The sequence below is a fragment of the Phascolarctos cinereus genome, unplaced genomic scaffold, assembly GCF_003287225.1.
Source record: "Phascolarctos cinereus isolate Bilbo 61053 unplaced genomic scaffold, phaCin_HiC Scaffold_9;HRSCAF=440, whole genome shotgun sequence".
Lineage (NCBI taxonomy): Eukaryota > Metazoa > Chordata > Mammalia > Diprotodontia > Phascolarctidae > Phascolarctos > Phascolarctos cinereus.
This window is the reverse complement of record NW_027556402.1, coordinates 100,891,106-100,903,837: the sequence shown is the minus strand read 5'-3', so window position 1 is coordinate 100,903,837 and position 12,732 is coordinate 100,891,106. Positions and strand designations below refer to the sequence as shown.

General features: G+C 35.7%; 1 protein-coding gene across 5 annotated transcripts in view; it reads right to left on the bottom strand.

Moving 5' to 3' along the window:
* MAP9 (microtubule associated protein 9) overlaps positions 1–12,732 on the bottom strand; it is a 114,259-nt gene that overhangs the window by 75,721 nt on the left and 25,806 nt on the right. For all 5 annotated transcript variants that reach the window (XM_020994014.2, XM_020994011.2, XM_078148610.1 and 2 more), the window contains exons 8-13: positions 11,920–11,975; positions 10,112–10,241; positions 5,322–5,411; positions 2,878–3,036; positions 2,546–2,691; positions 1,291–1,423 (exon numbers count right to left, since the gene is read on the bottom strand). In XM_020994014.2, coding sequence (XP_020849673.1) covers positions 1,291–1,423; positions 2,546–2,691; positions 2,878–3,036; positions 5,322–5,411; positions 10,112–10,241; positions 11,920–11,975 — 714 coding nt within the window. The remainder of the gene's footprint in view (positions 1–1,290; positions 1,424–2,545; positions 2,692–2,877; positions 3,037–5,321; positions 5,412–10,111; positions 10,242–11,919; positions 11,976–12,732) is intronic.

Sequence of the window (12,732 nt, the reverse complement as noted above, 5' to 3'; positions counted from 1 at the left end):
TACTTACATGTGCCCACGAGCATGGCACTTCCTTACTCTTACCCTATAAAATAATAGATGGTCTTTAAGATCTCTTCTCGCTCTAAATATTCGTTACTACTACTATTTTTTTTTGAATAATCTGTCTCTTTTTCCTATCTCCTCAATGTAAGTATTTTTTATATTGCTATTATTGGCGGTTCTTTTTTCTTTCTTTTTACACTCATTTCTTATGCCATTAAAAACTAAAAAACCAAAAAACCCTCTCCTATTCCTTTGGCTTCAACATCGGTGTCGATTACTCCCAAATCCATATCCTAGCTCCAACCTCTCTTCCTGAGCTTGTCTAACATTTGTTCTTGCTTCCTGGTGGCTGTATCTTGCATCCTTGACTCAACATATCTTAAGTTGGACATATCTTCCCCCTCAGTCTCTCTACTTCAGATTTTCTGAGTTTCCATTGATATTATTGCCATGGCCATCATCTTGATCACCCCCCAGGCCCAAAACCCTGAAGTAGTCTTTGACTTCTTGTTCTAGCTTGAGTACCAAATGGTACAAGTTTCTTAGGCTGGCACACAAAAAAGGCTGTGATCTGGCTCAAACCTACTTTTCTGTTCTTAGGCTCTACTGCTTCCCTACTTTCCAGACAAAGTGGACTCCTCTTGTGGACTGTACTTTTGCTCATTCTAGTCCTTCAACTTCAATTCCAGTTCCCTCTATCTATGTCAAAGGCCTACTTATCTCTTAAGCCCTAGCTCAAGAGTCAGCTCTCTATGATGATGCCTGTCCTGAGTCCAGCAACCATACTGTCCCTTATTCATCTTTGTGTTCCCCATGGGAACACGTGGGAACTGCTTGCATGTTGTAACATAATCCATATGGTTTTTTTTTCTCCTTCTCAAATTTCTTGAGAATACTTAGCCTGGATGTCTGGTTTTTGTCTCCGATATACTCTAGCCCATAACCATATTATCTTTGTAGAGGTCTCAGCCCCTACCCTCCCGCCTAGGTATAATGCAAGCTCATCTAAGGCAGAGACCACATCATATTAAACCCCACACCTCATCCCACCCTAGAATTGCACATAAACATAGCTAAGTGCTTAATAAATGTAGAAATGAATAGGAGGCAAATACTTGTTAAGTAAAACTGTGCATTCCAAAATACCAATTACAATGCTGGAAAATATAATGCTTATTAATAAATTCACTTGTTTATTAATTGATATGATACATAATTATAAGTGATAAGTTGAGAAATGTGCTTATTAAAAAAAAACAAAACAGAAGTATATTAAAGAATACATACCAGCCACCTTTCATATTCACTAACAGCCAATTTATCTTTATCTTCTTTTTCAACTCTTTTTATTTCTTGCTTTTTTCTTTCATTTATTTTCTCTTTCATCTTCTGCCTGATGATAAAATCCTTCTGCTCATACCTATTATTATAGGATAAAAGAATGAAATATTACAAGGAGAATACAAGAATTTCCAGAGTACATTTTCCCTTGCTTTTCATTTGCCTTGTCATGTATTTGCAGAATGTATATACACACATACACATGTATACATGTATATGTAGATATATGTTTAATGAAGTTGTTTGAAACCAAGAATTTATAACAAAACCTATTAAACTTTGAAATAGTAATACCTCATCATTTTCATTGTGCCTTTTTTTTTAAGGCAATTGGGGTTAAGTGACTTGCCCAGGGTCACACAGCTAGTAAGTGTCAAGTGTTTGGTCTGAGATCAGATTTGAACTCAGGTCCTCCTGACTTCAGGGCCGGTGCTTTATTAACTGCGCCACCTAGATGCCCCTTCATTGTGCTTTAAGAGTTATAAAATGTTTTCTTCAAAACACCACTGTACGGGAATGAGGTATTGTAAGAATTAATACTAAAAGTCTTACAGATGAAAAAAGCAAACCTGTGAGAAATTAACTGGTCTGGTCAAGACCAGACAGACAGTAAACCTCCCAGCCAGGATACACACCAAATGTGCCTAACTCTAAATGTGATGCTCTTATCACAACACGATACTATGTCTATTTATTACCTACCTAGGAGTCTTAAAACTTATCTTTTCATCAAAGACCCCCTCTGATGCCACATTGTGGCATGGGGATGACAAGTTCTCAAAAGCTACACCAGAAGGAAGCTCTTTTTATGTGAGTAGTGCAGAGGAAAGACCCAGCAGAAGTCGGAGGACTTGAGTTTGAATTTCAGCTCTCCTAGTTGTTACCTAATAAGTCATTTGATCAAATTTCCTCCTTTATCAAATGAAAGGGTTGGAATTAAAAGATCTCAGAGTTTCCTTGCATCTCTCTGTAAGGTTTTATCTACAGGATCTATAAGCAGTGCAATGTAAAGAAGATTCTTACTACACTGGCTTTAGCGTGATTCAATTTTTGATGTTAGTTACCCTTGAAGGTCAACCAAGTGATAGAGAGGGACTGGAATCCACATCAGTAGAGGAAGTACTCTCAAATGAAAAAATCATAGATTCTTGAAATATTAAAATATTTTAAAACTATTAAAATATTTAATCATTGACTTTACCATCTTTCAAGTGCTGATAAATTGTCTTTTATCTTTTCAGCATGATATTTCTCTTCTTTCTTTTTCTTTGCTCTTTCATATTCTCTCTCCTTTTTGTTTTTCTCTTTAAGGTATTCCAATTTTCTCTCTTTCCATTTTTCAAAAGCCTACAAAGATTAGAAATATTTCCTTACTCCTTGAACATGACATAGCTTGCCTTTTCCTAGTCTTTAATTCCCAAAAGGTATTTTTGTGCTAAAACACAATTGTGGTGTGATAAGTTTTAATCATTAACTTTGATAAAGTCTGACTAAAATTGAATCTCATGAAAGATAAACACATTTTTTCATTACTTTTTGTGCTTCTCCCTTCTTCTCAGCATTCTCCTGTTCAATTCGCCTCATTTTTTTCTCCTCAAGTTTCTTTTTTGCAGCCATTTTCTTTGCTTCCTTTTCTTTCATGGCTTTCCAGGCTTCAAAAGATGCTAATGCTTCTTCTTTCTTGGTTCCTTTCTTTTTTTGGGAAGGGGGAGGAGAAAGGGAGAGAGGAAAGGAAGTGATTGGGGTGAGATAAATGTATATATTTATATGGCTTCTATCATTTGTAACACTTACAATTTTTTTAAATAAGGAATTAATTTTAAATGACTATGGCAAGTCAGTTACTAGAGAAGTGATTTGTATGTTTTATAGCTTGACACAGCTCTTAACAGCATAAAAAATGTTCCAAAGACCAAACTGAACTTGATCTCAATTATGGGAGCCCTGAATTTCTGTTGAAATAAATAGTAAGTAAATGCTAAATAATATTTGAAAATATTGAATTAATAATAAAAGAGGTCAGTGGGTATAGTTCATGACAATGGCAATATACCTATGTACATATGTATAATGGGAGTGGGGAGAGCAAAAGCATTATGTGCAATCTTACTGCTAAGAAGGTAACTAGGAAGTCTAAGTGACTAAGCTATTTAGCCATGCTGATAAACACTTAGGTAAGTGGATACAAAAAAATGATGTTACTTCATTTACCTTCATATGAGATTAAGCTTATCTATTTGCTGTGACACACTGGGAGTATTTTAATATTATGTTCATCACAACTGACTGAATGCTAAATTATTGGTTTAATAACTATTGTATAAGTCAGGCACAAAACAGGCTCCAAATAAAAGAGGATAATTAAAATTTGTGTGGCATGGTACAGATTTTGAGGTATGGTCCATGGAGTATTCAAATGAAAGCCATTTTCCAGGAAGTTATCTTTCATACAATCTGGTATTTAGTACTAAGTACATTTTCCCAATTCAGCTATGTCATTCTACCTATGACACTTAAGCAAGACATAACCTAATACAATCATAGGAAGATTATATAAAGTTCCCTGGACTAATTCTGCTCCCGTATGTCCCATGTCTGTTATCAGTTTTTACCTAGCCTTTACCCTATGTCATACTGCTACTCTCTTTACTTGGGTCCTGGCTTCTTATACCCTGACTCCTTGTGGTGGTCTTTTGCCATTCACACTGGAGTTCAGTGGCTGCCTGATCCAATGATGTCCACACTGCTGGTTTATACTTCCTGACTTCCTTTCTGTGTCCTAAGGTTTCCTACCAGGGAAGCTCCCTTTCCTGATCTTATCTCTTAATGACTTTGGTCCTAATTCCAGATTACTTTCTTTGTTCTGATCTACAATTTGTTTGAATGTGTTCAAACTCTAGTCTTGTTACTTCATTCCCAAACTTCACTCGACCTAGATCTTGACCTGGCTTCTAGCTGCTCCCCTCACCCTAGAAATTTCCTCTCAGACTGACCTTGGTTACCCTAGTTCTAACAACTTCATGCCTGCCTAGATGTTTTTCTGCTACTTAACAGTCTTGACCCTAAATAGAAAAAAAATGCAGGACTTACTAACTTCTTGTATTATGGTAGACTAGAGTTTACCTTAATGAAGTACCGAACAACTGTTTGAATGCTGTGCTTGCTCAGTGGCACTCCTCTGTTAGGGCTTATATTCCATAAAAGGAAGGGAATAATGTGGAACTTTCTAGAGTTGAGATTCAGATCTGGAGTACCTTGGAGAGCCAATCAATTTGCAGCTATTTTCAGTGTGCTAGTCTTCTAGAATGGCAGCTAGGTGGCACTGTACAGAGAGCACCTGGAATCAGGAAGACCCATCTTCCTGAGTTCAAATCTGGCCTCAGACACTTACTAGCTGTGTGACCCTAGGCAAGTCACTTAATCCTGCTTGCCTCAGTTTCCTCATCTGTAAAACGAGCTGGATGGAGAAGGAAATGGCAAACCACTCCAGTATCTCTGCCAAGAAAACCCCAAATAGGGTCACAGACAGTCAGACATGACTGAAAATGACTAAACAACAAAAGTCTTCTAGAACAACTACACTGGTGCACATCAACAAGAACCCATAGATGTGGACTGAAACCTCTAAAGTAATTGGACTAGACTTGCCTTTTTGAGGGTGACTCTAACAAAATACTGAACTCTGCTGTTTTACAGCTTAGGCATAGTTCCAGAGGTGGTCCAAAAGGCACTTAAGTACTTTAATAAAACAAACGCCAAACCTCAATCATATAATCTGCCCTTAGTGATAAGCGCATAAAGCCTTATGATGAATTGGGAAAATTTTTTGTTAAATGATGAGAAAGTTAAAGTAGCTGATTTTATTCCTAGAACACAGTGTCCAGGTTTAACATTATAGCAGAGCTTTTCAACACATCTCTAAGCATAAACATAGAAAGTAGTGCCTTTATCCATAACTTATGCATTTTTCTAGATACCTGTTCGCTTTGTATTCTTAAATTTTCAGCTTCATTCTTTTTAATCCTTTGAAGTTCTTGAAAATATACATTTTTCTTTACAAGCCAATCCTATAAAAGCAAGGGGAGAAAAGAACATGGCTTTTTAAAAAATCTTACTTAATATTTTATTTTTCTCAATTACGTATAAAATAATTTTAACATTCTTTTTTTTTTTAAATTTCAAGTTTCAAATTCTCTCCCTCTCCTTCATTGAGTAGGCAGGTTATACATATGTAGTCATGCAAAACACATTTCCATATAACTCATTCTGTGACAAAAAAAAAAACCTTAGGGGAAAAAAAGCAAGAAAAATAAAGAAAGGAAACAAAAAGTATCTTTGATTTGCATTCAGGTTCTACTAGTACTTTTTCTGGAAATGGTTAGCACCTTTAATCATAAGTCCTATAGAACTGTCTTGGATCATGGCTAAAAATAGCTAATTTATTCATAGTAGATCATCATAAAATATTGATGTTACTATGTATAATGTTCCCTGGTTCTGCTGATTTCACTTTTTTTTCATGTAAGTCTTTCCATGGTTTTCTGAGACAATCCTACTCATCATTTCTTGAAGCACAATAGTATTCCATCACAATCATACACAACAACTTGTTTAGCCATTCCCCAATTGATGGACATCGCTTCAATTTCCAGTTCTTTACCACCACTAAAAGAGCTATTATAAATATTTTTGAACATATAGATCCTTTTCCTTTTTATCTCTTTAGCATACATAGTACTGGTATTACTGGGTCAAAGGACATCCATGGTTTTACAGCCCTTTAGGCATAGTTCCAAACTGCTCTCCAAAATGGTTGAATCAGTATACAACTTCACCACTAGTACATTAGTGTTTTAATTTTCCCACATCCTCTCCAACATTTGTCATTTTCCTTTTCTGTCACCTTAGTCATAGTTTTAATTTGCATTTCTCTCATCAACAGTGATTTAGAATATTTTTATATGACTATAAATAGCTTTGATTACTTTGTCTGAAAACTGCCTGTTCATATACTTTGACCATTTGTCAACTGAGGAATGGCTTCTAGTCCTATAAATTTGACTCAGTTTTCTATATGTTTAAGAAATGAAGTCTTTATCAGAGAAACTCACTATAAAAATTATTTTCATAGTAATGATTACCAACTATGTGTCTCCCTCCATCCTACTATTTTCCCATTCCTACTCTCTCTCTCTGTCCTTTCATCCTGTCCATTCTCAAGTGTTTGCTTCTGACATTTACCTCCCCCAAACTGCCCTCCCTTAAACCAGCTCCCCCTCCCTCCTCTTATCGCCTCCCCTTCCTACTTTCCTGTATGGTAAGACAGATTTCTACACCCTACTAAGCATGTATACTATTTCCTCTTTGAGCGAATTTCAGTAAGAGTAAGGTTTATATGCTTCCCTCCCTCTTTCCCCCATATTCTCCTCCACTGTAGAATTTTTCAGGCCTCTTTTAGGTCAGATAATTCATCCCATTCATCACATTGCTCTCCTTTTCCCTTTCTCCCAGTGCATTCTTCTTTATCATCCCTAATTTTTTTAGATAATCATACCACGTACAACTCACACCTCTGCTTCTGTCTATGTATACTCCTTCTGACTGTCCTAATAATGAGAAAGTTTTTAGGTGTTATAAATATAATTTTCTCATGTAGGAATATAAACAGTTTAACCTTATCAAATCTCTTTTAATTCCTCTTTCCTGTTTACATTTTTATTGCTTCTTTTGCACTGTGTATTTGAAAGTCAAACTTTCTATTCAGCTCTGGTCTTTTCATCAGGAATGCTTGAAAGCCCTCTATTTCACTGAATGTCCATTTTTCCCCGATGGATTATCCTCAGTTTTGCTGAGTAGGTGATTTTTGGTTATAATCCTAGCTCTTTTGTCCTCTGGAATATCATATTCCAAGCCCTCTGATCCTTTAATGTAGAAGCTGCTAATCTTGTGTTATCCTAACTGTGGCTCCATGATATTTAAATCGTTTCTTTTTGGTTGCTTGTAGTATTTTCTCCTTCATCTGGGAGGTCTGGAATTTGGCTATAATTATTCCTGAGAGTTTTCATTTGGGGATTTTTTTTTCAGGAGGTGATTGGTGGATTTTTTCAATTTCTTTTGTACCCTCTAGTTCTAGAATATCATGACAGTTTTTCTTGATAATTTCTTGAAAGATGATGTCAAGGCTCTTTTTTTAATCATGATTTTGAGGTAGTGCAATAATTCTTAAATGATCTCTCCTGGATCTATTTTCCAGGTCAGTTGTTTTTCCAATGAGATATTTCACATTTTCTTATTTTTTTTATTCTTTTGATTTTGATTGTTTCTTAATGTCTCCTAAAGTCATTACTGCCCACTTCCCTAATTCTAACTTTCAAGAAATTATTTTCTTCAGTGAGCTTTGTACATCCTTTTACATTTGGCCAATTCTACTTTTTAAGGAGTTCTCTTCAGTGAATTTTTATGTATCCTTTTCCCTTTGGTCAATTTTGCTTTTCAAGGCATTCTTCTCTTCACTGGATTTTTGTGCCTCTTTTACCATTTGGCCTGTCCTGGTTTTTTTTAACATGTTATTTTCTTCAGTACTTTTTTTTTTCAAACATTTCCTTTACCAAGCTGTTGACTCTTTTTGCATGATTTTCTTGCACTCTCGTTTCTCTTCCCAATTTTTCCTCTACCTCTCTTTACTTGATTTAAAAAATCCTTTTTGAGCTCTTCTATGACCAGAGACCAATTCATATTTTTCACTGAGGCTTTGGATGCAGGAATTTTGACTTTGCTGTCTTCTTCTGTGTGTTTTGATCTACCTTGTCATCATAGTTACTTTCTATGACCAGAATTTTTTTTGTTGTTTGCTCATTTTTAAGCCTATTTCTTGACTTTTAACTACATGCTAAAGTGAGGCTCTGCTTCCCAAGTGGAGGGGGCACTGTCCCAAACTTCAGGTTTTACATGCAGCTGTTTTCAGAGGTAATTCTGGGGACCTGTGTGTTTTGGGGTCTTCCAAGGCGGTATGGTCTAGGGAGAGGTGTGTTTATTACTCTCCTGTACTGTGCATTGGTTTGTGATTGACCACAAGCACTCTTTTCAGCCTTGGAACTGTGACTACCAGGTCCCTGCTCCCCTGTGGCGACAAGCTCTGCTATGCTAGTGCTCCTCCTTGCTCTGGGACTAAGAACCAGGACTGTAATCCAGATCTAAGTATAGGTAATACAACAGGGTCCTGCCAGCAAAGGAAACCCTGTAAATCTCCTTCTGACTCAATGTCCAATCCCCTCACTGTCTGTGGGCTGAGAGGTCTGGAAACTGCCACTGCTTCAGTCATTCCAAGGCCTGATTCTGGTTTGCTGGGACCCAGTCTTCGTTGTCACGGCCTGTGTTAGACTGCTTCTCTCTCACCCTGGTACAACAGACTTTTCCTGACAACCCTCTGAGTTGTCTTGGAACGGAAAATTGTTTCACTCCATATTTTTGTGGGTTCTGCCACTCTAGAATTTGTTTGTAAGTCATTATTTAAAGGTATTTGGTGGCGTTTGGGAATAGCTCAGGAGTCCCTGCCTTTACTCCACCATCGTGGCTCCACCTCAAACTTTTTGATCAGTGTATTTTTATCAGTATATTTTAAATCAGGATAGTTTGAAAATATGTGAACATAATTTGAGTTTTTAGCATTTTAATCTTTTGTATATGTAAAACCAACTGTTTAAATATATCATATTTATAGATTCTAATTACCCCTGAAACCATGGCAGTGAGTGGTTTCCACATTCTATAATGTCACTTCAAACAAACCCCTTGTAAGAGGAAAAGAAAAAGATGACACTAGTTCACCTCAAGTAGATGCTAAGTCTATATCAAAGGTTCCTAACCTGGGAATCCACAGATGGATCAATTATACAATGTCTATGAACTTGAATGGGAAAATAATCACCTCTTTATTTCAATATAATTAGTTCCATTTGTAATCCTACATATTTAAAATATTATTCTAAGAAAGGATCCACAAGCTTGACTAGACTGTCAAAGGAGTTCATAACACAAAAAGATTAAGAACCCTAGTCTACGTAATTTAGTTAGTGGAATGTTTTAGCTAGTGCTACAAAAAAAGGTAGAGAGTAATTAAAAACATACATATATGTGTGTGTGTGCGTGTGTGTGTGTGTATGTGTATATACACACATACACACATACATACATACATACATATGTATGTATAGTCTTTTTTCTTTTTGAATAGAAGGAATACAGTGTCAATTTGGTTAGATGAATTATAATACACTTCTATCTCTGAAATCCCAATGGTTCCTTAAAGTTTGGAATGCTCTACACCAAAAAGTAGGCAAATTTCTTTTTAGAATTGTTGATAAGCTATGAAACTTCATTTTTCCATGAAAAATGAGAGAAACTTTAATTTAGGATACATTGTTAGAAAAGCTATATGTATACTTTCTTGACACAAATTTTGAAGTAGCGACACGTGTAGATTGTATATGACAATAATCTATTCCTTTATCATTAAAATGTGATGTATTTTGATATATTTTCCAGTTCTTCTTCTTGATACTTCCTCCTTCTTCTGCCTACTTAAAGTCACTCTAAAAAAAATAATCATTTCAATTTGCCATGTGGCTAGTGAATATTCTGGCTGCTCACCAAGTGTGAATGGAAATCTTTTCTGAAAAAAATCAACACATCTATCCTTGCCGAGTTAATTTTTTCTTCTAAAAACTAAATATTCTGATGTCCATTATCATTATTGTTATTATTTTACCTGATAAACAGCTGCCCGTATGGAATCGGCTCTGTCAAGCTCTAGGCTCTGTTTCTGTGAAGGTTTCTGGTCTAAGATCTTTAAAGTCCCCAGGTACTGGGAAGATGCAGTTGTAGGCAGAGGTTTTTTCCTAGAAGGAGATTTTTCTTAGAATTCAAAAGTCAATAATTTTAAAAGATCCAAATGGATCAAGATAAAACTATACAATTCTAGTTTGTAGAACGTCAGAATTTGTACCTATTATATATAGTCAATGAAAATTAAATGTCTTACATGAAAATGGCCTAATTATGACAAAATTAATACTCTCTAAAGGTAGCTTTATTTAGATCAGGCATTCAAAATTTAGATTAACTAAACAAAATAGATTTGAGGTAAGGTAGGTATTTCCTAATTAGAAGACGCAGAATTTAGGGATTTAGCACATCTTGTCCAGTGCTTTCCCTCTTTTAATTACTTCCAATTCCTCTTGTCTATAGCTTGCTTCATACATGTTTGTCTACATATTATTTCCCCCATTAGACTGTAAGCTCCTTGAGGCCAGGGATTGTCTTTTACCTCTGTTTGGATACCCATTACTTAGCACAGTCCCTGGCACATAGTAGTGCATAGTAAATGTTGATTGATTGATTGACTGAGCTATTTATAATGTTGGGAAAATTTGGAATCACATTGGCTAGAATAAATTATTCATTTGGATATAAGGTCAAAAGGGAATATTTGTGTACTATTGGAATAAACTGTTGAGAATAGCATGGCAGAGTAGACATTAAGAATGCTGGGCTTCAAGTCAGGAAGACTTGGGTTCACATTCCACCTCTGACACTAGCTAAAAGGCCCTGGGCAAATCATTTACCCTTTCTATGTACCTCACAGAACTCCTTAGAATATATCTACAAAGACACAGGTTTGTGTCAGTGGAGAGTATTTCGACATCAAGTGGTGTCCTTTCTGACAAAATAATAGATCCTTTGCAGTTTTTCAAACAAATAACTTGTTGGGTAAGGAGGGTGGGGGAAGAGAGGAGAATTGGGAGAGAGTTCTACTTTATTTACAACATCTTTAAGAAGAAACATAAAATGGCTAGCATTCCTTTGTTGATGTTGACAATTTTTCTGTGATTTATTTATGCATTTTTGAATGATTTATAAATGTCAATCTGAGCAAATAGCCACATATAGGGGTGCAGACTTTTGCTACTCTATTCTAACTTATGATCTCATTCCCATGGCAACTGGATGACAGAAATTTTTGTAGATGAGATCTTTAATGAGACGTTGTACTCTACATACACATAGCAAAGCAAGTTATGACAAATGTCAAGGAAACCAAAAGAACTGGATTCGTGTTGAAACTTTTGTTGCCCTTGTTGTAGTCATTAAAGTTCTAAGGGCCTTTACCCTCTTAACTTACCATTGGAATATTCTGGGGGTGGGAAGAAGAGCATCTATTATTTTTATTCTGAATTTGTCAGGCTTATGGAGACTAGCTAGGAGACTAGCTCTCTAAAGTCCTTTCCTGCTATAAATTCTAAGATGGGATGGAATATAACTGCAAGAGAGGCAATCCTGGAGCACACAAAGTGCTATAAAATCACTCTCAGTACACTCAGAATAACAAGAAGGTACTTGAGTAACTATGAAAATGTTTTCCTCATTTTCTATTGGGAGATGGTTCTCTATAGGAACATATCTCTGATTTTATAATGAAAGTCAATGAAACAATCATGTTACCTTCACAAAACTAAAATATACAGTCAAGTTTGCTAGAATACCAATGTATAAATGAGATATTTGCATTTTTATTACCTGCTTGGTTTTGTTCTTTTAGATGTTTTCTTCAAATTCTTATCTTCCTTTTTTTTCTTTTAAATAGAAAAAAATACATTGTACAGACAGCTACATAATTATGATTAGAAATCAGAAGAAAATTATTTATAATACTGCAAATATAAGAAGAGAAATGTGTAAGTTCCCAACTGTTGTATATTCCCCAACCTACTGGCTCAAATTCATCCGACTATATTCTCTATGAGCTTTACTTTCTGCCACTGCCAAATTCTACCCCTCTAAATACACTCCTAAAGCTCTAACAAATCCCCAAATGTTTTTCACCTTACTAGAACTCGAGGTGTAAGTGGATCAATGAGGTCCTGGAAACAGAAGTACTGGGAAACTAGTGTTCATCTGAGATCCCTTAGCTACAAGTAGTGGTATCTTATGCTCTAAGGCTATGGTAAAAGCCTGGCTGGTGACCACAAGAAGACTCTGGGAAAATGTTACTTGAAAGGTCTTATCCCTTGCTTCCTGCCAACAAGAAACAGTTGTGCAGTGTCAGAAACAAGGGACATATGTCTATACAAATAAATGTCAAGCTTCTATTTTTAGGTCTTTTATTTCAGTAACTGGTACACTTGGCTAAACACAGGCTTTCTTTATTCTAAAGGTACTGTATTCATTATTAGTGTTAGAATGATACAAATTATATATCATGGTAATGAAAATTATAAATGACCCTAGACTTTACATAGCACTTGGTTTATACTTCTCTCATATATCTTTTCACATTCTCTTTTGTATTAGTTATTTACTTGCATGACTCATAACTTATTTCCTCACTCC